Source organism: Mirounga angustirostris, unplaced genomic scaffold (genome assembly GCF_029215605.1).
Source record: "Mirounga angustirostris isolate CCGP_5_RB_7025 unplaced genomic scaffold, mMirAng1.0.hap1 SCAF_13, whole genome shotgun sequence".
In the NCBI taxonomy this organism is placed as follows: Eukaryota; Metazoa; Chordata; class Mammalia; order Carnivora; family Phocidae; genus Mirounga; species Mirounga angustirostris.
Window position 1 is genome coordinate 88,846,872 of NW_026991721.1, and position 23,845 is coordinate 88,870,716.

Below are 23,845 nucleotides of genomic sequence, written 5' to 3' on the forward strand. Positions count from 1 at the left end.
TGTCCTGCAACAAAGGAGAAAAAAAATCCATAATCCATTTTCCTTGTCAAATAGGATAGTTGATATTTCTTTAAAGATTTGAGGCAGTCATTGAGGAATTGGCACTTTTACCATACTCCTGCATTTTACAATTGGATAAAACTAAAGGAAATGTTTTCAGTGTTGCCAGTTTTCCTTTTCCTTTTGGTTTTGCTTGCTCTGTGCATGCTGAAGCCGTCAAAGAATTCTTAGATCGTGAGTCTCTTTTGGCAACTCTAAAAGTCAATGACTTTTTGGTAATGGTAAAAAGGTGGTTTTATCATGCAGAACTTTGAAACAAAAGCTTCCTTTCCCTTTTTGCAGATGGAACTCCTACAATGCTTGGTGACCATCTGGTTTTCCTACTTCAGTGAGAAAGGAATCTCCTCACATCCTCGCCACTCACTTGTTTTAGGACTTACATGCACAACAGACAACAGACTATTCAAACAAGTCTGAAAGAAATTCTGTCATCAGCTGAAAGAGCCATCAACTTTATCCAAAGTAAGTTTCTAAATCATCACATTTTAAAAATATTTTTGTGGAAAATAAGAAAATCTTCTCTATCACAGAAGTTCTCTGGCTTTCGAAGGGGCAAAATTTAGTATCAATTTTGATAAAAGAAGTTTTATTTATTTGTTTATTTTTTAAAGAAAAAACAAACCTACGCTTGGAACATTTTGAAAAAGAGGACTTTATTCGTGGCCTGGCTCATCTCAAAGATGTGGTAAACCATCTGAACGTGATAAATGTTTGCACTCAAGGTCCTGAAGTTACTGTTAACTGCTGCTGAAAAAATCAAAGCTTTCTTGGCTAAATCGCCAATATGAATGAAAAAGGTAGAGGCCAATATCCTTGCAAATGTATGTTTTCCCCCAGCTTCATTCAGATATAGTTTTAACATATAGCTTTGTGTAACTTTAAGGTGTATAGTGTGTTGATTTGATACACTTACATATTGCGATAGGATTCAACCCAGTGGTGGTTGTTAGCTAACTAGTAGGATGGCCTTAGCTAATGACTCCATTGTGTCACACATAATTGCCATTTCTTTTTTGTGGTGAGGACATTAAAGATCTACTCTCTTAGCAACTTTCAAGTAATGTAGTATAGGATTGTTACCTGTAATCACAATGCTGTGCATTACATTCCTAGAACTTGCTCATCTTCTAACTCTAAGTTTGTACTCTTTGACCAATATGCCCCCCTTTTCCGCCTTGCAAATGTTCAAGTGCTGTGGAAAAAGTTTTACCAGAATGGAATTGAAATACAAAATTCTGTGTCAATTTATTTGAAAGGAGAAATCCGTGATCATCTGGAAATTCCCCCAGAAGTCTTTTGAAAGTCATTTCAATCTTGATGACATTAATGTTGAGTCCAGGAATCACACTATTTCGTATTTAAAACTTTTTTTTTTAATTTTATTTTATGTAGGCTCCACACCCAATGTGGGACTCGAACTCACAACCCCAACATCAAGAGTCACATGCTTCACTGACTGAGCCAGTGAGATGCCCCCACAATACTTTATGTTTTATATATTTCTGGTATAAATCATTTCTAAAATGTCATAGAAGAGTTGAAGATGGGTTCATTTGTTTGAGGATAAAACACTTTCTATTGTAGTTAAAATTAAAAAAAAAATTTTTTTAATTTGGAAATTATTTCAAACCTACAGAAAAAGTTGCAAAAATAAAAACAATACAAAGAACACCATTTCTCCCTTCCCCACGTTCACATATTGTTAACATTTAATCCCATTTGCTTTTCCAGTTGCTGTATGCTCTTTCTCATTAACTGCCCCCTTCAGCCCCACCTCTTTCCCCACTTGCTGAACTGTTTTGGTTAAGTTACCTGCATCATGGCTTTAGAGCACTTAAAATTCTATTAGTGTTTATTTTCTAAGAATAGAGTTATTGTCTTACACAACCACAGTAACAGTTATCAACTTTGGTAAATTAACTCTGATACAATACTTTTATCTGCTCGATCACTCATATTCTAATTCTGCAGGCTTTCTTTGTCTTCCATGGCATTTATGTACATACATATATATTATACGTCCTCCCTCCTTTTTATGTGGAACATTCCTCATTTGGAGTTCGTTTGATAATTCCTCATCATTAGTCTTAGATATTATGCATTCTAGGCTGAAATACTGCATAGATGATATTGTATCCTTCTTTGTAACATATCTGGAGTACAAAATGTCCATCTGTCTCTCAATGATAATTTAAAAATACATTACATTTTATTTTAAAATATTTTTCTTTATAATAGCTTTATTGTGGTGTCATTGACATCCAAAAAACTGCACTTATTTAAAGTGTACAATTTGATAATATTTGGCATGTGCATGGCTGTGAAGCCATCACCAAAATCAAGACAGTGAACACATTCATCAGGTCTAGAAGTTTCCATGTGACCCTTTATAATTTCTTCTGTAATGCTTCTCTCCTATCTCCGCCTCGCCTCCTAACATCTGCTGCTTTCTGGTACTTTTAGATCAGTATGCATTTCCTAGAAGTTTATAAGATGAGATCATACAGCAAGTACTTTTTTTGGTTTGACTTCTTTCAGTCAGCATATTTTTTGTGTGATTCATCCACATTATTGAGTCAATGGTTTTCCCTTTATATTGCCTGGTAGTATTTATCCAATCGACCTACCACAATTTATCCATTTGTTGATGGACATTTGAATTGATTCCAGACTTTGGCTATCACAAATAAAGCAGTTATGAACATTCATGTATAAATCTTTGTATGGACATACACTCTTTCCTCTTAAGGAATTGTCTAGGAGTGGAATAGCTGGGTCAAATGGTAAATATAATTTTAACTCTAAGAAAATGCCAAACTATTCTCTGAAGTTGTACCATTTTACATACCCACCAAGAGTGCTCACTCACTAGCCCCTCCCCATCCTTGCCAACCCTTGCTTGGATCAGACTTTTTAATTTTAGCTTTCTAATGAGTGAAGTGGTTTTAATTAGCGTTTCCCTAATGAGTTCCAATCTTTTGCCCCTTTCATTAATATTTTCTCAGATTTATTGGCACATACTTGACATATAACGTTGTGTATGTTTAAGTTGTTAATAATGCTCATTATTATTGTTTTAAAAATCTGTAGAATAAGTAGTTTTATTCCATATTTTTAAGGAAATAGTCCCTTTGCTTCTATTTTCTGGAAGAGATTGTAGAGAATCTGTATAATTTCTTCCTTAAGTTTTTGGTAGAATTCACCAGTGAACCTATAGAGAGTATGGGGGGTGCTCTCTATTTTGCGGTTTATTAACTATTGATTCAATATCTTTAATAGATCTAGGCTAATGCAGATTATATCTTTCTTCTTGTGTAAGTTTTGGCAGATCATGTTTTTTAAGGAATTGGTCCTTTTCATTTAGGTTATCAAATTTGTAGGCATGGTGTTGCTCATAATATTCTTTTATTATCACTTACATGTTCATGGGATCAGGAATCCTGCCCTCCCTTTCATATCTAATATTAGTAATTTGTCTTCTCTCTCTCTCCTCTCAGATACTCTGGTTAGAGCTTTATCAATTTTGTTGATTCTTTCAAAGAACCAGTGTTTAATTGTTGATTTTTTTCTATTGATTTTTAATTTGATTGATTTCTGTTCTAATTTGTATTATTTCTCTTCTGCTTACTTTGGTTTTATTTTCTCTTCTTTAGTTTCCTAAGGTGGAAGCTTAGATGACTGATTTTTAAATCTTCATTCTTTTCTAATATATGCATTCAATACTGCAATATTCAACATACCTCTAAATACTGCTTTCTCTGCATCCTACAAATTTTGATAATATATTTTAATTTTCATTTAGTTCAAAATATTTTATTTTATTTTTTTTAAAGATTTCAATAATTTATTTGACAGAGAGACACAGCAAGAGAGGGAACACAAGCAGGGGGAGTGGGAGAGGGAGAAGCAGGCTTCCCGTGGAGCAGGGGGCCCGATGCGGGGCTCGATCCCAGGACCCTGGGATCATGACCTGAGCTGAAGGCAGATGCTTAATGACTGAGCCACCCAGGTACCCCAGTTCAAAATATTTTAAATTTGTCTTGAGACTTCTTTGACCCATACGGAAGTTAGAAGTATGTTATTTAATCTGAGTATTTGGGGATTTTTTTTTCCTAGCTATCTTTCTGTCATGATTTCTAATTTAATTCCATTGAGATCTGAGAGCATACACTGTATGACTTGTATTCGTTTAAATATGTTAATGAAGTATTGTGGCCCAGAATATGTCTATTTGGTGAATGGTTCATGCAAGCTTGAGAAGAATGTGTATTCTGTTGGATAAAATATTCTATAAATGTCAATTAGATCTAGTTGATTGATTGGTGCTATTCACTCAGCCATGTCCTTCTGATTTTCTGCCTACTGGATCATCCATTAATGATAAAGGGGTACCGAAATCTGCAGCGATAACAGTGGATTCATCTATTTATCCTTGCAGTTCCATTAGTTTTTGCCTCACATATTTTGGTGCTCTGTGGCAAGGCACATACAGATTAAGGATTGTTATGTCTTCTTGGAGAATTGACCCATTTAAAAGTCTATAATGCCCCTCTTTATTTCTATGATGATCACAGTGGTCGCCATGGGAGCCAAGCTCTGGGGTACCCTCAGTACAGCCACCTTGTGCTCCTCTTTGAGCATCTCACAGTCTGGGGGAACGCCGGTGTGGGCAGCAGGGAAGGAGGACTGGGAATTGTGGCTCATGGATCTCCCATGTCTCATGAATATACCATTTCCTTTGATTAGTGAGGCCTTTGGGGCCCTGCCCACCTACCAGGTTATTGAGTCTGAGTTGACTCACTCCCATATGCGAACATCAGGCCAGAAAATACATCACAAGGCTCCCTTGGATCGGCCTTCAGTTTTCACAAGCACTCTGTAGCAGGTCAATAGCTGCTTTTCAAAAGGGCTAGAGCCATGTCAAGGAGGTGACAAATCCAAATCTCCAAAGAGTATCTCCCGGTAGATGTTGCTTCTTTGTTGCCAGAAGTTCCAACTGACAGTCATCGGTCACAGTGCCTGTAGCTCAAAGAGGCCATTAGTGTCGTGGGCTCAGAGGTGGAGAGTGGACCACAGCTAGGTGCACATCTTCCAACACAGCTGGGTTGTTTGGGCCCCACTGCAAATTTTTCCCAAATCCTGCCATTTGAATCCAGGTGCTTTTTTTTTCCCCTATGGAAAAAAAGACCAGATTGTTTAACACACACACACACACACACACACTTGCAAGGAGATTGCTGCTCTCTGGTCAGGAGTGTGGTGCACGCAGGGAGCAAGAGAAGCTAGTTTGCAGGGGATGGCTGGAGCAGTGGGAGGCTTTTCCCTCTTTGGCACCTTGTCTCACTATTAGTAGGTGCCTCCCTCACTCCTACATAACTCCCAGTCTCTGGGGCTCTCTCCCTTTGTCCCCACACGTGCTAATATATTCATTACCTATTGCCCCATAGCCAATTTCCCAAACCTTAGGGGCTTAGAACAACAAAATGTATGATTTCAAAGTTTTTGGTTAGGAATTGGTGTAGCTTAGCTGGGTCCTTGGCTTCAGAGTCTTTCACAAACATAATGAAGATGTTGGCCGGGCTGTAGTCATCTGTGGCTCAACTTGGGGAGGATCCACTTTCAAGCTCGCTCACATAGAGGCTGACGGATTGAGCTATTCCCTGGTTGTTGGCTTCAGATGAGAACCACACACCTTGATTTTAGCCTGGTGAGACCCTGAGCAGAGAACCAGTCACACTGCGCCCACACTTCGGACCTACAGAAACTGTGAGATCATAAATCTGTGCTGTTTTAAGCCACTGTGTGAATGGTAATTTGTTATGCAACAATAGAAAAGTAATACCAACAGCTAGGAGAAGGGGGGTTCCCTTACTTCCCTCCACTTGGGGTGAGAGCACCTGCTAATGGACCCCAAGATGTCTTCTCTTTCTCTTAACCCAATCCCATGGGAGCCCTTGTCCTTCATCTTCCAGAAAGCCATGTCCCTGTCACTATCTCATCCTCATCTCCCAGACTGTCAAGAACAGTGAAGGGTCTGGGGTTTTACCCTACTTGCAAGCTAACAAGCTGGCTTGTCCTTGTTTTAGAGATGCTGGTAGGAGAAACAAAACTCTTGGGTCAGAGACAAAGGACTTTATTTATTTTTTGAAGTTAAAGATAGTATTTTTATTTTTTCTAATACAACTTCCAGTTTTAGTCCATGTGCAGATGTAAAAGGTTACAGTTTTATACTATGATCATAGAAGTGGGATTTTTATAGTCTACGTGTTTACTTAATTTTTTACTGCGGCTTTCCCCCCCTATATTCCTGGGAGCAAGATGTTGAGACAAAGGACTTTATTCTCATGGTGAAAGCAGAAGCCAGAGCGCTATTTTACACAGGTTCCCTGAGTCCCACAGGGCAGTGTAGTTGAGAGCCAGGTAGATGCTACTCACCGTGGGTTTGCATCACAGCTGGGGAACACTGAGCTTGAGGAATCGACCACTTATCTACTAAGTAGAAGCAAGCCTGCTCTTTGTCCTGGGGGAGATGTTAGCGCATCCTTCAACATTTTTCTCTGTGAACACAATCCTGAGCGATAGCCCGAGAAAAGCATGGTCAAGGCCTTGCATCTTGATATACCCAAAAAGAAGACCCTTGTGATGCTCAGGGTCCATGGTGCACCATCTCTACTAGCCAAAGTTAAAGAATATAAGCATAAATAGTGAAATATTGACCTAAGGAAAGTAGAAAGTGGAAAAGGTAGAAATTTTAAAATCTAAAAGAAATTAGATTTATAGATTTTAAATGGTTATAACTTTTTTAAAAGATTTTATTTATTTATTTGACAGAGAGAGACACAGCGAGAGAGGGAACACAAGCAGGGGGAGTGGGAGAGGGAGAAGCAGGCTTCCCGCCGAGCAGAGAGCCTGATGTGGGGCTCGATCCCAGGAGTCTGGGATCATGACCTGAGCCGAAGGCAAATGCTTAACGACTGAGCCACCCAGGCACCCCAAAATGTTATAATTTTTTAAATAAACAAAAAGATTCAATATACAGATAAGAGAAGCTCCTAAAAAAAGAAAACCAAGGAAAAAGAACAGAATACTAAAAATTTATAATCACAATAAAACACTTTTCTGAAACGACTTTAAAAGACTTGGAACTTCACACTGGAACAACACACTGTGTCGCTGATGCTAGCAACTTAGAAGGCTCAACATCAAGACATATTCTTGTAAAATTACCAAACTTAAAAAAAAAGGAAAAAAAAATATCCTCTGAGCTTTTAGGCCAATGTCCATAACTTACAAGGGACAGAAAATTGGTTAATCATTAGATGTTTGTGAAGGAAGTAATATGTTTATGGTATGTTAGGGAAGAAAATGTGAACCAAGGATTCTGTACTTAGCAAAATTCACTTTCAAGTGCAAAAAACATACAGTGTTTGAACACACAGGAATTTCAGAATTATTTTTCCCGTAAGCCATTTCTAAAGAATCCATTGAGAAAAAATGCTTTGAATAAAGGAAATGACTAGAGAGACCTCAACATATGAATTACTGGTGGAGTTTCAGTGTAAACCTGGTAGTAGAACAAAGACTCAGTGAAAATTAAAAGCCAGAGAGGCTAGCATGTAATGGCTCTAGGATAGGATGCAGATATAATACAATCATTTAAAAAAAAACTGATGATTGTTGAGAAGTGGAGAACATATGCAAAATTTTAAAACTATTTTAGTAACCATAGTTGGTGGTGGTAGTATTAACATTGTTATGTTTAGACCGTTGTGTATGTAATGTGGGATAAAGCAAACAATTGATTATGGGATACTCTAACTCTATTCAATTCTAATTTTATTCTATTTTATATATTCCAATATTATAATTCATATAGATATAATTTTATGTTATGCATGTTATATATAATTCTAATTTTGTTCTATGTCCTTGGGAACCAGAATTTTCAGTGTGAAACAAGAGAGATATACTTATAAAATAAAAGAAGTTGAGTAAAAGCTTTGTTGTCCTGTATTTGAATTGAAAATATCAGGTGGTACTCACAAGGTATTTGACATCTATTTATCTATTTATTCCCTGAAAAATTTTAGGAATAATGAGCAATTCAGAGGTAGGAAGATTCTGGTCCTGAAATAGCATTTCTGACTACAAAAGAACAGAATTTCTTGAATTTCAAGTCAGGGGCAAGCAATGTACAAGATGACTGAAACATCTTTTCATACCATATAATAGGATGATTATCAAACAGCTCAAGGGTTAAATAGAGGCAACTTCAAATGGCTCCCATAAAGATGTGATAATTTGAGCTTTACTAATGACAAGAAATGTAGTATATTGAAACTGATAAAAATATGTTTGAATTCATGAGTTCAAAACGATATTAGAAAAAATTGGTTACTTTTGGAGGGTAATCAAGAGCCACAGAATGGGGGCACCTGAGTGGCTCAGTCGTTAAGCATCTGTCTTTGACTCAGGTCATGATCCCAGAGTCCTGGGATCGAGCCCCACATTGGGCTCCCTGCTCCGTGGGAAGCCTGCTTCTCCCTCTCCCACTCCCCCTGCTTGTGTTCCTGCTCTCGCTGTGTCTCTCTCTGTCAAATAAATAAATAAAATCTTAAAAAAAAAAAAGAGCCATAAAATGGAACCACTGGATAACCAAATAGTAGATGAGGAAAGTGTCTCTTTATAAAATTATTCCTGCTAACAACTAAAAATAAGTTGGGAGATTAAGTATCACCATTTTGGAATGCAAACTGGTGCAGCTACTGGGAAAAACAGTATGGAAATTCCTCAAAATGTTAAAAATACAACTATCATATGATCCAGCAATTGCACTACTAGATACTTACCCAAAGGATACAAAAATAGTAATTGAAGGGATACAGGAACCCCGATGTTTATGGCTGCATTGTCTACAATAGTCAAATTATGGACAGAGCCCAAATGTCCATCAACTTATGAAGAGATACAAAGATGTGGTATCGATATACAAAGGGAATATTATTCACCCATCAAAAAGAATGAAATCTTGCCATTTGCAATGACATGGATGGAACTAGAGAGTATTATGCTAAGCGAAATAAGTCAGTCAGAAAAAAGACAAATACCATATGATTTCAATCATATGTGGAATTTAATAAACAAAACAAATGAACATGATGTGGGGGAGGGGGGACGAGAGGGATACCAAGAAACAGACTCTCAGCTATAGAGAACAAACTGATGGTTACCAGAGGAGAGGGCACTTGTGATGTGCACCAGGTGATGTACATAAGTGTTGAATCACTAAATTCTACACCTGAAACTGACATTACACTGTAGATTAGCCAACTGGAATTTAAATAAAAACTTCAAAAAAAATAAATATCACCATTTTGAAAATCTGATGAATTATGGATCTAAATAATAAGCATAAATGTCTGCTAACATCACAAAGAGAGAGAAGCCCAGACATATTCTGTCCCTTGATTAAACAGCAATGCATCACCTATTGTCTTTCCAAAGGGATCAAATCTGAGTCTTATCAAGCCTGTGGATCTGGTTTTGAACTTCTAGAAATATGGGTACTTAAGAACGTGTTTAACTGAACCATGAGTTTGCTGTCATCAGAATATGGCTGTGGGAAACTCTACAGATCAAACAGTTCTTGATTTTTCAATAGGTAAATTTCAAGTACCTATAATTTAGAAGTCTCCAAAGCATACTAAATTAAAAAAAAAAAAGCTGGGTGAGATTAAGCTATAGTTTCCTAAGATACATATTTGGGTGATAAAATCATAAAGAAACAGAAAAAAGTGATTCCTACAAAATTCAGAATAGTGGATACTTCGGGAATGAAGGAAAGGGCTGGGACTGGGATGGGCAACATGGAGAGGCTTACAGGGGTACTGGCAAAGTTCTATTTCTTAACCCGGATGATGAAGCAGTATGCAGAGTTTCAGTTTATGGGATGACTTCAGTGAGATTGCATCATCACCATTGACCAGGAGTTGAAGAGGAGATCATTGTTTTTTAATTATTATTAGAGGGACAGAAATGCCCCAAATCCAGATAGTAATATGACATTCATCAGTATCTATGACTGGCAGTGCTGGCTTAAAGTTTTTTTTATTCCTTTACTAAATTCAGTTAAAAATGGGCTGGTATTCAGTATTGCAAATATACAGAATAGTGGCCAGAGAAGTAATTTAAAAGCTGATGGTGTTGAGAAAGTACTGTCCTTGAACTATAATAGCAAGCTTTTCAAATCAATCTCTATTTTTGTTAATAGTCTCATAATGATTTTTTGATAAAATTTCAGCCTTATCCTCATTTCCTAGATCATTTTATGATGGTTAAATTCAGCTTCAGCTGAATAGGATGTTGCTCATTTAACCTAAAAGGTGTATTTGATGTATTACTAAAATTCACTTCAAAAAACCCTTCTTCATTCTTTTTTTCTACCTGCATAATATTCCATTGTGTGGATGTATCATAATTTATTTAGCTATTCCCAACTGGTCCATAGACTTTCTCTTCTTTCTTCCCCCAGCTTTATTGTTTGTTATATGTAACAAACAAAATTATATATATTGAAAATGTATAATGTGATAATTTGCTATCCATAAACATTGTGAAATGATCATGTAATCAGGTTAATTAGCATATCCATCACCTCACATAATCACCTTTGTATGTGTGTGCACACATGTGTGCATGTATATATATGTGGTGAGAATGCTTAAGATCTACTATTGTTAACAATCATCATGATGCTGTACAATATTAGATCCCCAGAACATCATCTTATACCCGAAAGCTTGTACCCTTGGACCAACATCCTCATTTCTCCCACCCTAAGCCCCTCATAACCACCATTCTATTTTCTATTTCTATAAGTTTGACTTTTTTTTTTTAGATTTCACATGTAAATGAGATCAGTATAAATTGTTTTCAATCTTGCAGTTATCAAGCTATAAAGAACTAGGTGTATTCACCTTTTCACAGATGTGTAAGGCTAACCCCACAGAATGACTTGGGTAAGATCACTAGATCTTTATAATTTTGATAACCACTGTCTCATTTTCCTCCTTACTGATGTATTCACTTTCCCTCCAATAGCAATGTCTGAGAGTGTGGCTTTATTCCAACCTCACCAGTTTGGGGGTGTTATCAGATTCTGATGATTGCCAATCTGTAATGTCAAAATAGTATCTGAGTTTAGTTTCAGTTCACATTTCTCAAATTATGAGTAAGGCTCAGCATGTTTTATATGCTTAAGAACTATTTTTATTTGTTTTTCTGTGAGCTAATGTTATCATTAACCATCTACCTTCCTTCTTGAATTGTTAATATTTTTCTAATCAATTTTTAGGATTCCGTTGTATCATAGGAAGAGTTAGCCCTCAGTCTGCATTATGAGTTGCAAATATTTTGTAACTGGTTGCTTATCTGTTATTTGGACTTTGCTTATGATTTAGTGGTTGGTTCCCCACCCCACCCACAGCTTCAGAAGTTTTTTTTAAAATGTAGCCAAACATATACAGTTTTTTATGGTTGTATATTGTGAGCCATATCTTGAAAGGCATCCCCCCCCAAGACTATAAAAACTCCTCTCCTGTTATCTTTGACATTAGTGTTTATATCTTTACCCCATCTAGGTGGTCAAAGGGCCCTAGATATTGAAACTGGTTTTCATATATTTTCTTTGTAAATCTGCACAAGTAGCACAACACTTCACTTTGAAATGTAAAAATACTTGCCACCTACAAGCATTTTGGGATCCTAGCTGGAACTTAGAGCCTCACTTTTACCTCCTTATTATAGTTTTAAAAAAATCAATCTGATAAACCTGGTTGCTCTGTAAGAATGGACTAGAAGGATACAAGAGTGCATGTAGGAAGATCATTAGTCGTTTGTTCCACAAATATTTCAGGGGTGTTTCCTATGTTCCAAGTCTCCAGATGCTGGGGATGCAGTGGTAAATAAAACCAAGTCCTTGCTTTGTTCTAGTCAAGGAATCAAACAAGTGACCAAATAGTTACATAAGGTCAGGTAGTGAGAATTACCATTAAAAAGTAAAGCAGGGAAAAGGATGGAGAAGGGATGTTGACATTTTCTAAAGATTTATCAGGACTGAGGGGCACCTGGGTGGCTCAGTCAGTTAAGCATCTGCCTTCAGCTCACGTTTTGATCTCAGGGTCCTGGGATCAAGCCCCACGTCAGGCTCCCTGCTCAGTGGGGAGTCTGCTTCTCCCTCTCCCTCAGCCTCTCCCCCTGCTTGTGCATGCTCTCTCTCAAATAAATACATAAATACATAAATACATAAATGAATAAATAAAATATTTAAAAAAGAGAGAGAGAGATTTACCAGGACTGAGAGGGTGACATTTGAGTGAGCAAGGGGATTGTGGCAAGAAATAAGAGAGAGGGAGTGGCCTTTGCTCAGATTGGGGAAGATTTTTTTTTTTTTTTAATTTTTTTTTTTTTTTTTTTTTTTTGCGAGAGAGAGAATGAGAGAGAGCATGAGAGGGAGGAGGGTCAGAGGGAGAAGCAGACTCCCCGCCGAGCAGGGAGCCCGATGCGGGACCCGATCCCGGGACTCCAGGATCATGACCTGAGCCGAAGGCAGTGGCTTAACCAACTGAGCCACCCAGGCGCCCCAGATTGGGGAAGATTTTGCAGGCTGTGGGAGCAGCTTTGGATTTTCTTCAAAGCGTGATGAAAAATCATTGGAGGGTTTTGAGCAGGAGTGCGGCATTTATGTATGATCTGTAAAAGGACTCTCTGACTCCCTTATAGAGAACTGACTATAATAGGGCAAGAGTAGAAGTCAGCAGTCCAAAAAAATAAGGTTGTTGCTTGGACCAGGCAAGAGATGAAGACAGATTGGATTATAGTAGTGGCAGTGGACAGAGAAAAATAAACCCACGTGAGAAGTTAGTAGGTAGAATGGATAAGACTTGCTATTAGATTCTCTTTGAGGATGAGGCACAGGGATCTATAAAGAATTATTCCCAGGTTTATCGAGACTCTTAAACACTGAAGTAGGAGCAGGTTTAGTGAATTGGAAGGATTACGATTTCATTTTGAGACAGTCTGAAATTATGGTACTTGTGAGCCTTCTGAAGTGGAAGGGTTATTTGTAGACAGGAGTCTGGAACTCAGAATAGGGGTCTGAGACAGTTGTAAAATTGCATGTCATCAGCATATGGAGCAATCTAAGCTATAAGAATGGACCCAATTCTCACCCAATTTCAGTGAGTCAGAACGCAACTTGTTCCTCGCTCCTTACTTACCCAAGGCAAATTAGACAGCTAGTTCTGAATCTGACTTTGTGTCTTCAAAGTCCATTCTAGAAGAGATGGTTACTAACTTCCCATCTTTTCGAACACCCAAAGCCAAATGTCAGCCTTATTGAAAGTTAACCCTTGATATGATGCTCCTGGTACCACCCTCACAGCCAGGCTCTTGCCCCTTGAATGCCAAAACCAGTTATAGCCACTACCCTATGCCTTTCCTAGCCAGATGTCCTTTCCTGTATATGACTCCTTATGATGCAAGTTTCTGAGGCCTACCCTAGTGAAAGGGCCCATGCTGCTTCTGAAATTGTAAGCACTGCACAGGGAGTTAGTGCTTGATGGTTTCTAGGGCCTTAACAGATATGCGCTTCTTTTTTTCACAGACTTTAATATAACCCTAATACTGATACTATGAGAGATGACAATTAGTCTCAACATCAGTAACTCACCCAAAGACACATTGTTGGCAAACAGCAGAGTCAGGGTTCGAGCCTATATGTGTCACAAACTTAAGTTTGGGATTAAGGGAGGTGTCCTTTCCAGAATTCAGTATTGGTGCAGAGGAGTGGGTACTTTCCTATCTTCCCCCACTCTAGGAAAAATGGCTCTTTTCACTGACATCTTGCAATTGCACAGTAGTGAGCAAGAGATTTCATCCTATAAGCGAGGAGTCTCAGCAGCAAGACCAGTGCAATGTCCCCTTGAACCCCTCCCTTCACCCATATGCCATCACATCCACCAAGCGGTGTCTCTCTGGGTGTGAGTTTCTGGCTCACTCATGTCTCTGCAGCCACATGACCCACTCTCTTCGAAGTGTGACAGGCTGTTTGCCATCTCTGTACTTTTGACATTTCTGTTCCTTTGGGTGCCTGTCCCTACTCACCTTTTCTAGCTAACATTGCTAGCCCTCGAAGTCCTGCTCAACCCCCCTTCTTCATGGAAACCTTCCCTGGTCAGGCAGTCAAATTTGAATGTCCCTCATCTAGATGTCCACAGCCAACTGTGCTTGATGTCCTTTTGATCTCTTTAACTAGACTTTAACCTCTGTGAGGCCACTGATTCGTGTCCTGGTTTCTTGGCATCTTCTCTTCCTGTGATATTGGCATTTGGTATATGCTTAGAAATTATTTAATTAGAATATCAATAAAAAATCAATTAGTTGACAACACTTGAGGACAAACTAGAAAATTTTACCTTTCCTCACCTTTTTCCTGAAGTTTCCCTTTCCTCCACCACAAAAGGGGTACTCCAATGGTCCCCCCACATCCAGACTACACCTGGAGTCTGAGCTTAGTTCCTGGTGCCTCAGTCTCCGTGAGACAAAGACAAATCTGAAATTATTCTGAGGAGAGTGACCAGGTTAGTGAAGAGAGATAAAAAGAACTAGATGTCCAAATCCTGTCTTGAAATACCTGAAAGATTAAAATGTAGGAGAGAAATTTGATTCTACTTGCAAAGCACAAGGCTTAGAAATTATATACATGTATATTATATATTATAGTGGAGTATGGTATATATTATATTTTAGATTATAATATAGATTATTATGTCATATGTAACAATATATAAAATAATAACATGATAAATACAATAATATATAACATAAAATATAACAATATTATATGTTACATAGTATAATATATTCTATATAATTCTATATTATAGTATAGATTATATAATTTGTACTATTGATCTTATCATTCAGGAGAATTTTTAAATGGATGCCTTGCAGGGTGGGGTGGGCACCTGGGTGGCTCAATTGGTTAAGTGTCTGCCTTCAGCTCAGGTCATGATCTCAGGGTCCTGGGATTGAGCCCACATTGGGCTCCCTGCTCAGCAGGGCGTCTGCTTCTCCCTCTCCCACCACTCCTCCCCTCTGCTCGTGCTCTCTCTCTCTCTCAAATAAATAAATAAATAAATAATCTAAAAAAATTAGATGCCTTCGGGGTAGTGAGACAAGTTGGTGGCTTAGTTCTGGGAACATTGAGGTACTGTCTGCCCCTGAAATTTTATGATTATATGATTTGGATGAATAGCCCAAGGACAGATCACTGGTGGAGATCAACCAGCACTTTCCACAGAAAACTGTACATGACAAGAGTTCCAGGATGTTTGTTGTGTTTCTGCTGGGCATAATCTTTCTGGTCTGCTCAAGTAAGGGTAAGTCCTAGAGGTAGAGGGAGAGCTGGTTGTTGATTAAGAGATGGGCTGGGGAAGGGAAAATTTCCACAGTTGGTTTTTCGGCCTTTGGCAGATGTGTGTGAGATTATGACAAAGAAGACTTTTCTTTTTTTTCCCCCAGGTGAAATGAAGGAACATCTGAGAGGTACAACTATGTCTAGTCTACAGTCCTCGGTAAACAGGTCATTTGTGACATGTTGAAGACAAAACCTCTCAATCTTCAGAGAGGGCTATAATCCATTCTTACTCTACAATCCTAGGAGTTTTATCTCCTCGCAAACTAATTTAGTCCATTTTTTGGAAGAAGGAAGCTGAACTCTCTTTCTTTGCTTCCTTTTCTGCATTACTGGATGATATCGTCAGGTTAAATAATGGGTCCATAGATAAATTTCATAGGAACTCTGATCTTTTGAGATCAGATACAACAATTGATTCATGTCTGTATAAGTTGTTGTTCAAAAGATTATCAAAGAAGTCAATGGCCAAAGAAAGATTAGGAACCCCTAGGCAATAGTAAGTTCCTGTAGAGAAACCCACAGGCCTGGAGAATCTTCAGACTCCATCCTTTAAACACCTCTTTCTGTGTCTGGCAGAGACTACAAACGCATGCTATAAATGTGAAAAATATCATCTTGGGTTATGCTATGACATCATGAAGACCTGTACCCTAAAGTACCAACAGTCCTGTGCTGTTGAGAACCTTTACTTCCTTACAAGAAAAGGTAATGTGCGGTAGAGAGTGGCCAAGAAATAACCACCTGTGCATGAATGAGTGGGTGGGTAAAGATGGGGTGGTCCTGAGGAGGGGATGGCAAAGATGGACTTTTCCTTAAGATAATATTGGGTAAAGGAAAGGTTGATGTCTCTTATCAGTGGGGAAATACAATCCATTCTCTGAGTAGACTCAACCTTGTAGCTCATTTGGGCTTAGCAAAAAGTTAGTGAAGCTCTGAGGAGAGATCATTCCTGGGAACATGATAGGAGGAAATGGAGTCATTACACTTGTGTTCTCTCTCTTTCATCTCCTCAGGGCGGAGTATGTATTATTATTCCAAACTGTCATGTATGACCAATTGTGAGGACATCAACTTCTTGAGTTTTGAAAAAAGAACAGAGCTCATATGTTGCAAACATAATAACTATTGCAACCTCCCTGAGGGAGTCTAGTTCTGCATCTTTCTTGGATTGGCTCATTCTTCAACTCACCATCCCCTTTATCTCTTCCCCCAAACCTGTACTTTGATCTCCTCTTCTAACCAATGGTAGAGAGTGAGAAAGCCAGCTGGTGAAAGTCACTAGGAGAGAGAGTGGAGGGTAACTGAGTCTCATTAATGATGGAGGACTAGACTAGACTGAAGTTTTGCAAATCCCTGTTGCTCACATCTGGCAGTTTTGATTTCCTTATGACGGAAATAGGGTTGCCACAAATAGGGTTGGATTTGGAACTGGTTATTTATTATCTCCTATATGGTAATGCAAAGAATTGGGTCAAAATAATCCCAAACTTGCACTGAGAACTCTGTGACCATGCTTTATGTTCATCTATATCCACTCCTCTGGTTGGAGTTGAGATTCTCTTTAGATTAGCCCTGACATCTCCTGGTGCTCTCCTTTTACCCATGGGTTATGGAGATAAAAGAGGAATAACGCTGGCTTCCCAATTTGTTGGCAACATGAGCCATATCTTTCTTTGGTAGAGCTCTTGGAGGAAGGGAATTTCAGGCAGAAAGAACCTGGATAGGCATCAAGAAAATTGTAGGGGACTTTCAGTTTGTGGAAACTAAGATTTGAGAGACAATTTGGTGTGGGTAAAATTGGCTTGAATTATCAGGCCCCTGGCTGGCCAGGTGGCCATCCAGCTGCAGATTGAATTAGGCGATTTAATTGGGAATGGAAACCTTGTGCAAAGATGGCCAGTACTCCTTATAAGAATGAAGAAGCAGGGGAAGAATGAAGGGGAAAATGTGAATAATAAAGCAGATGGCATGGTAGTTGCAGATAATAGAATGAACAGAGATGCCATGGGTAGTGTTATAGTTAGAAAGTATCCCCTATAAGATGAAGTTATGAGTCAACAGAGGGTGTAAGAGAGCAGAAGTTAGTAGTGGTGGGAAGAGAAGCCGGCACTGAGTGAAGTAAATAGGTAGAGATAAATGGAATAGCACTGATGGTGGACTGTGGCCAAGGTGGTGAAGCTTCCTTGGGTACAGAATAACTCTGGCATTTCTCTCCTTATGAGGCACACTGAAGTTCCTGGTCCTGGATTTCCATGAGCTTTTCCTTCCCTCATTAGGCCACATAAAATTTTTAACAGTAAACCAACCACCCCTCTACTTGAGTAATTTGGTGCGCTCTGTCTGCGTCTGAGAATATGATCCTTTCTGAGGAATTCTCAATTGGGATTTTATGGAGCCAGGATGAAGAAAGACACGAAGACAACCTTTTGAAAATGGACAAACAGATTGGAAAAGCCAATGTAACATGGATATTTTGAGTTAGGGAAACAACATGTTTTTATTCCTAGTTGTGTATGGGCTCACTCACCCATTGAATCATTGGGGATGGGAGACATCATTCTAGGGGAAAAAAGAGAGAGAGATCATTGTTTTCACTGGGTCTCAAAACAGACTTTAAAAATATTTATGAATCAATGTTTGGACAAAGCTTGGCTTTGTTGAACGAAAAGAGGGTTCTAGTTATAAAATCTTTCCTCGATGGTCCAAGAGTAAATGTTGGCATTCTCAACATCAGAGCACTGAATTTTTTTTTTTTTTTTATGTAGTGAATGATCTTCATTTGGTTTTGGTACCCAGCCCAAATCCTCCTAGCTGATCAGTGCTTCTGCCATCCAGCTGCATTGAGGGTTGGCTCATGGCATCTCATAGCTATTTACTACTCTGCAGATTTGCCCTCTGCCAAATGGGAGCTGCCTTGCCCAGATGCTAAGCTCCCAACGTGAGCAAAGACCTCAGCCAATAAACAGCTGACTCCTTGCATCAAGATGGGACTAAGTCTGTGGCGCATTTTGTGTTTCAGAGCTTTTCCATGAGATTTGGCTAAAGCCCATCTCCAGCTGAGACCACATTCTTGTTAACATTTTCTCCCTGACCTCTTTTGCTTCCGTTCCACCCCCCCCCCCAAATTGTAAGCTGAGAAGACAAATGTTTTCCACCATCGCTAGGAATGGAGCTCTAAAACAAGATGAAGTTAGGTTAGAAAATGAAGTTACATTTTGACACGTAGGAGTGACAGTGTGTACAGGTGTATAAATGCACTCCTCCTCGTGAATGAGGAGAATCTTTTTTATTGGGTTTCCTTACTGCCTAGATAAAAGTGCTCTAAGCTTGGAGATTTTCTTTTGGCTCACCCATCTTGGGATTTTCTTCTTAGTTCCATTTTCCAACTTGAACAAATGAACACAGTAAGACCTAGGTGAAAATTTCTTTATCCACATGATACGACCCCCAAGTATCACTCCTCTGATACACACATGCTCTTCTTCCATATCTGCACATAGTGATGCAGGAGAATTTTCTTCACATATCTTTTTTTTTTTAAAGATTTTATTTATTTATTTGACAGAGACACAGCGAGAGAGGGAACACAAGCAGGGGGAGTGGGAGAGGGAGAAGCAGGCTTCCTGCTGAGCAGGGAGCCTGATGCGGGGCTCGATCCCAGGACCCTGGGATCATGACATGAGCTGAAGGCAGACGCTTAACGACTGAGCCACCTAGGCGCCCCTTCACATATCTTTTAAAAGGTGGTAATTTGACTACTAATCTAAGTGTTAGCTTAGAGTTGACTGATAAATAATTCATACAACCTTACATATTAGACCAAAATAAATTTCACATGTATTAAAGATTTAAACATAATAAACAAAAAACCTTACTTTTAAATACTGTCATGACTATTATTGTTTGACTTCTTGGAGTGTGCTAGACACATGTTAAGTACTTTTCATGTATGATCTCATTTAATCTTCACAGCTCCCTATGAAGTAGCTATTATTGTGAGACAATTTAATAGAGGAGAAACCTGAAGAACAGATTGGTTTCCCAAATTCTAACTGGATAAGTTGACAAGTCTGGACAAGTCTAGTAATTTGACAAGTGTCACATGGTTTTCCAGTTATTATTGCTGAATAAAAATATTATTGTATTGACTGGTACTATGGTCACAGTTCAGAAAGTAGAGTGGGGATAACTTGTCTCTGCTCCATGATGTCTGGGACCTCACCTGGCAAGACTCAGAGTGTGGAGGTGATTCAAGAACTGGAGACTGGAATCATATTGAGGTGTCTTCACTCATATGTCTTTATAGTTGATGCTGGTATAAGTTGTGATGTCACCGGGGGCTGGTGGTCAGAACACTTCCATATGGACCCTTCATGTTTCTTGGGCCTCTTCACAGCATGGAGCCTCCAGACTTCTTAAACAGAAGCTTAGGGCTCTAAAGGCAAGTATGTATTCTAACAAAGTGGAAATTGCATCACATTTTATGGGCTAGCTCTGGAAATCATGCATCATTACTTCCGATACAGTCTATTGCTTACAAGTGAGTCATAAGCCTGGCCAAGTTCCACTTTTTGATTGGAGCATAGCGAAGTTATAGAAGAGCATGTGGTATGGGAGAAATTGTTGCAGCCATCTTTGGAAAATACAGTTTGTTACAGCTAGTTAATGGCACAGCTGGTATTGGATCCAATATCTACACAATCCCAAAGTGCTCTCTTATTCAAAGCTCACTATTATATTTAAAATATTTATAAATATTCATATAATCTAGTGATAGAGAAGCTGTTCTAATCATAACATCAATCACAAAATAGGACAAATTTGATAGATTTGACCACATACAGAAGTGTGTGTATGGGTGGGTTTGGGTGTGTATGTAAATACATGCACATACATCAAAGGGCCAATCAGGAACAACTGGCAACGTCAAGAGCCCATAATTCCTTAAATTGACATGGTGAAGCTTTATCAATCGTGTGTGTGTGTGTGTGTGTGTGTGTGAGTCACAATATATATAAATACAGAATGGATATATATAAATGGAATATTATTCAACCATAAAAAAGAATGAAACCTTGCCATTTACAACAACATGGATGGAACCTGAGGGCATTATGCTAAGTGAAATAAGTCAGACAGAGAGAAAGACAAATACCACATGATCTCACGTATATGTGGAATCTAAAATCAAAACAAAGAAAACCCACACCAACAACAAAACAAGCTCATAGATGCCGAGAACAAAACAGATTGGTGGTTCCCAGAGGTAGAGGGTAGGGGAAGGATGAAATGGGTGAAGGGAATCAAAAGCTACAAACTTCCAGTTACAAAATAAGTAACTCACGGAGATCTAATGTACAGGATGGTGACTGCAGTTAATGATACTGTTTCGCATATTTGAAAGTTGCTAAGAGAGTAAATCTTAAAGGTTCTCATTACAAGAAAAAAATTGTTTATGTGGTGATGGATATTAATTAGACTTATTGTGGTGATCATTTCACAATATATACAAATATCGAATCATGATGTTTGACACCTGAAACTAGTATAATTTTGTATGTCAATTATACCTCAATTAAAAACAAATCACAAGAAAATAATTTTAATTTGGGGGGAAAGAATGAGACAAGATAAAAAAAAATACACATGAGGAAACAAGCTTCATGGCAGTGTTGGTAATAAAAGTCAAAAAGTAGAAACAATCAGGATTGCCTAAATCAAATATGATACATCCATATGCTGAAATACCATGCGTCCTTAGAAGTAATATAATATCAATAAAATTTTTGTTTTGTTTTGTTTTTTAATTTGAGAGAGAGAGAGAGAGAGAGCACAGGGGGAGAGTGAGAGGGAGAAGTTGACTCCCTGCCGAGCAGAGAGCCCAATGCAGGGCTTGATCCCAGGACCCGGAGATCATGACCTGAGCCAAAGGCAGACGCTTAACTGACTGAGCCCCCAGGTGCCCCTCAATACAAACTTATTGATTTGAAAACATGTTAGAATATGTTCAGTAAAAAAAAAGTTTTAAAATAGTTCAGTTTAATCCCATTATCATTTAAAATCTATTATCTACCTACCTCTCTCTCAATCAACTTTTTTTATTCATCAAATTTTAATAGTGGAAAATTGTACATTTTTAATGCATTATCTATTTAATGTAATGTAGTTTTAAGCATTGAGTGATACACTTTTCTGACATAAGTTTATTTTCTTTTCCTATGGAAGTGGTGGAGAAAGTTTCAGAGAATCAATATAAAAAGACCTTGGAGCAACCCAGATGTTGGAATTAACAGACAAGGAATTTAAATTCCTATGATATTCTCAAGAACTTATAGCAGAAAAGAGACATGAATGAACAGTAGGGAATCTCAACAGAGGGGTGAAAAATATAATAAGGAACCATTTGACCAAAAATCTCCTATAATAGTAATAATGATAGGTACTTTACATTTTTGTCCTTCCTTCTTTTTCCTTTTTCTTTTCTTTTTTTAAATGGGCTGTGTGCCCCCCTGCTCATACCAATTCTAGAGGGGATAGAAATAGGAGGGCAACAGGTGCAGGAAGAAGCAATGTGCTCAGGAGCTGGTCCATCTGAACACACAGGCAGACTCCCTGGGAGCCCTCCCAGGGTTCTGACACTTCAGGGCAGTCTGTGTGTGTCTTGCCCCCCAAAATAGAAGCTTGATTTTTATTTTAAAATTAAATAAAGGATATAAATAATTTAAATAGGAATACACTATATTATTCAGTGAATCAGAGACATCAAAGTAGAAGATTGTTTAGCTTTCTTTTCAGTTATGACACTGCTGGCAATCTGCTAGGCTCGGTAAAAACAGATGATAAAATCATCACTCATGTCGCATGCATAGCAAAGGTACCGATGAAAGACCAGTCAATAATGCAAAACCCTGGAACTACCAAAATTTTCCCTCAGTTCCATTTATCATTGTATGGGTATGTATAAGGCCAACTCACACCAACTTCAGTATCATTTTTATTGCTCTAAGAGCCAGATAATAATTTAAAATATTTTGAGCACTTTCCAAGTGCTTAGCAATGTACATACATCTCATCTCAACCTCCTAAAACACAGGTAGGTATTTTCATCGTCTTTACTACCCAGATGCAGAAACTGAGTCTTACAGATATAGAAGTTTTCTTTCCTTCTTTTTTTTTTTTTAAAGATTTTACTTATTTATTTGAAAGAGAGAGAGAACACAAGTGGGAGGGAGGGGCAGAGGGAGAGGGAGAAGCAGACTCCCCACTGAGCAGGGAACCTGATGCGGGCTCAATCCCAGGACCCCAGGATCATGACCTGAGCTAAAGGCAGATGCTTAACCCACTGAGCCACCCAGGTGGCCCCAGATATTGAAGTTTTCTAAGGAAAAAAAAAAAACAATTTGCAAAGGCACTGCCAGAATGCATTCAGTATCTGTCTGACCTAGATTCCCTGTTATTAACAATTCCACTAAATTGCCCAGTAACCCAGAAAATTAGATATTCATTCTTGAACTGATTTTTTGGGAAGCATGAATATAGCTCTTATAATAGACAACTACTTTGATTTGCCAGACAAGGAATATGTGAAATGTTCTTGACAAACTACTGAGGTTAAAGTAACATTTCTTCGGTATTGATCAGAAGCAATCATGATAAACAGATCAATAGCTGGATTATGTAGTTTCCTTTCACTTGACAAATATTTTATAAAGTGGGAATTTAATAGTGAGTTATAACTTATGAGAATATAGCATTGCAAAAAAATATTATTTCACAGGACTCAAAACCTACAAATTATATATGAATTATTTTCCTTTTGAAATTTTGGAGCAACAAATGGCAAATTAACACATAGCATGTTCAATGAATGCCCTTGAATTTTATGGCAGATTCTCTTTGTTTTGAAGATTTTATTTACTTACTTATTTGAGAGCGAGAGAGCAGAGCAAGAGAGAGAGCACGAGCTGGGGGTGGGGGTGAGGGCAGAGGGAGAGGGAGAAGCAGACTCCCCTCTGAGCAGGGAGTCCAATGTGGGCTTGATTCCAGGACCCTGTCATCATGACCTGAGCCGAAGGCAGATGCTTAACCGACTGAGCCACCCAGGCATCCCAAGTTTTATGGAAAATTCTCTTTGCCAAACTCTAGTCAGTGGTGTGGACATTAAACAAGATAGAGACAAGCAAATATCAAATTTGACTGTTTGGGGTTTTTTTTAAGATTTTATTTATTTATTTGACAGAGAGAGACACAGTGAGAGAGGGAACACAAGCAAGGGGAGTGGGAGAGGGAGAAGCAGGCTTCCTGCGG

General features: G+C 38.5%; 1 protein-coding gene and 1 pseudogene across 1 annotated transcript; both read left to right on the top strand.

Moving 5' to 3' along the window:
• Positions 1-23,845, top strand: part of LOC123857681 (large ribosomal subunit protein uL11-like) — a 76,352-nt pseudogene that overhangs the window by 50,822 nt on the left and 1,685 nt on the right.
• Positions 15,449-18,340, top strand: PATE2 (prostate and testis expressed 2). The gene is made up of 3 exons (XM_064575866.1): positions 15,449-15,500; positions 16,040-16,243; positions 16,552-18,340. Exons 1-3 carry the CDS (start codon positions 15,449-15,451, stop codon positions 16,686-16,688), a joined length of 393 nt encoding a protein of 130 aa, XP_064431936.1. The 3' UTR covers positions 16,689-18,340.

Bases quoted from the DNA above. Each gene is read 5' to 3' on its own strand.
- PATE2 (XM_064575866.1), top strand. From the start codon at position 15,449: ATGTTTGTTGTGTTTCTGCTGGGCATAATCTTTCTGGTCTGCTCAAGT. The intron at 15,501-16,039 runs GTAAGTCCTAGA...GGCAATAGTAAG, and splicing joins TCTGGTCTGCTCAAGTAAGG to TTCCTGTAGAGAAACCCACA. The intron at 16,244-16,551 runs GTAATGTGCGGT...TCATCTCCTCAG, and splicing joins TTACTTCCTTACAAGAAAAG to GGCGGAGTATGTATTATTAT.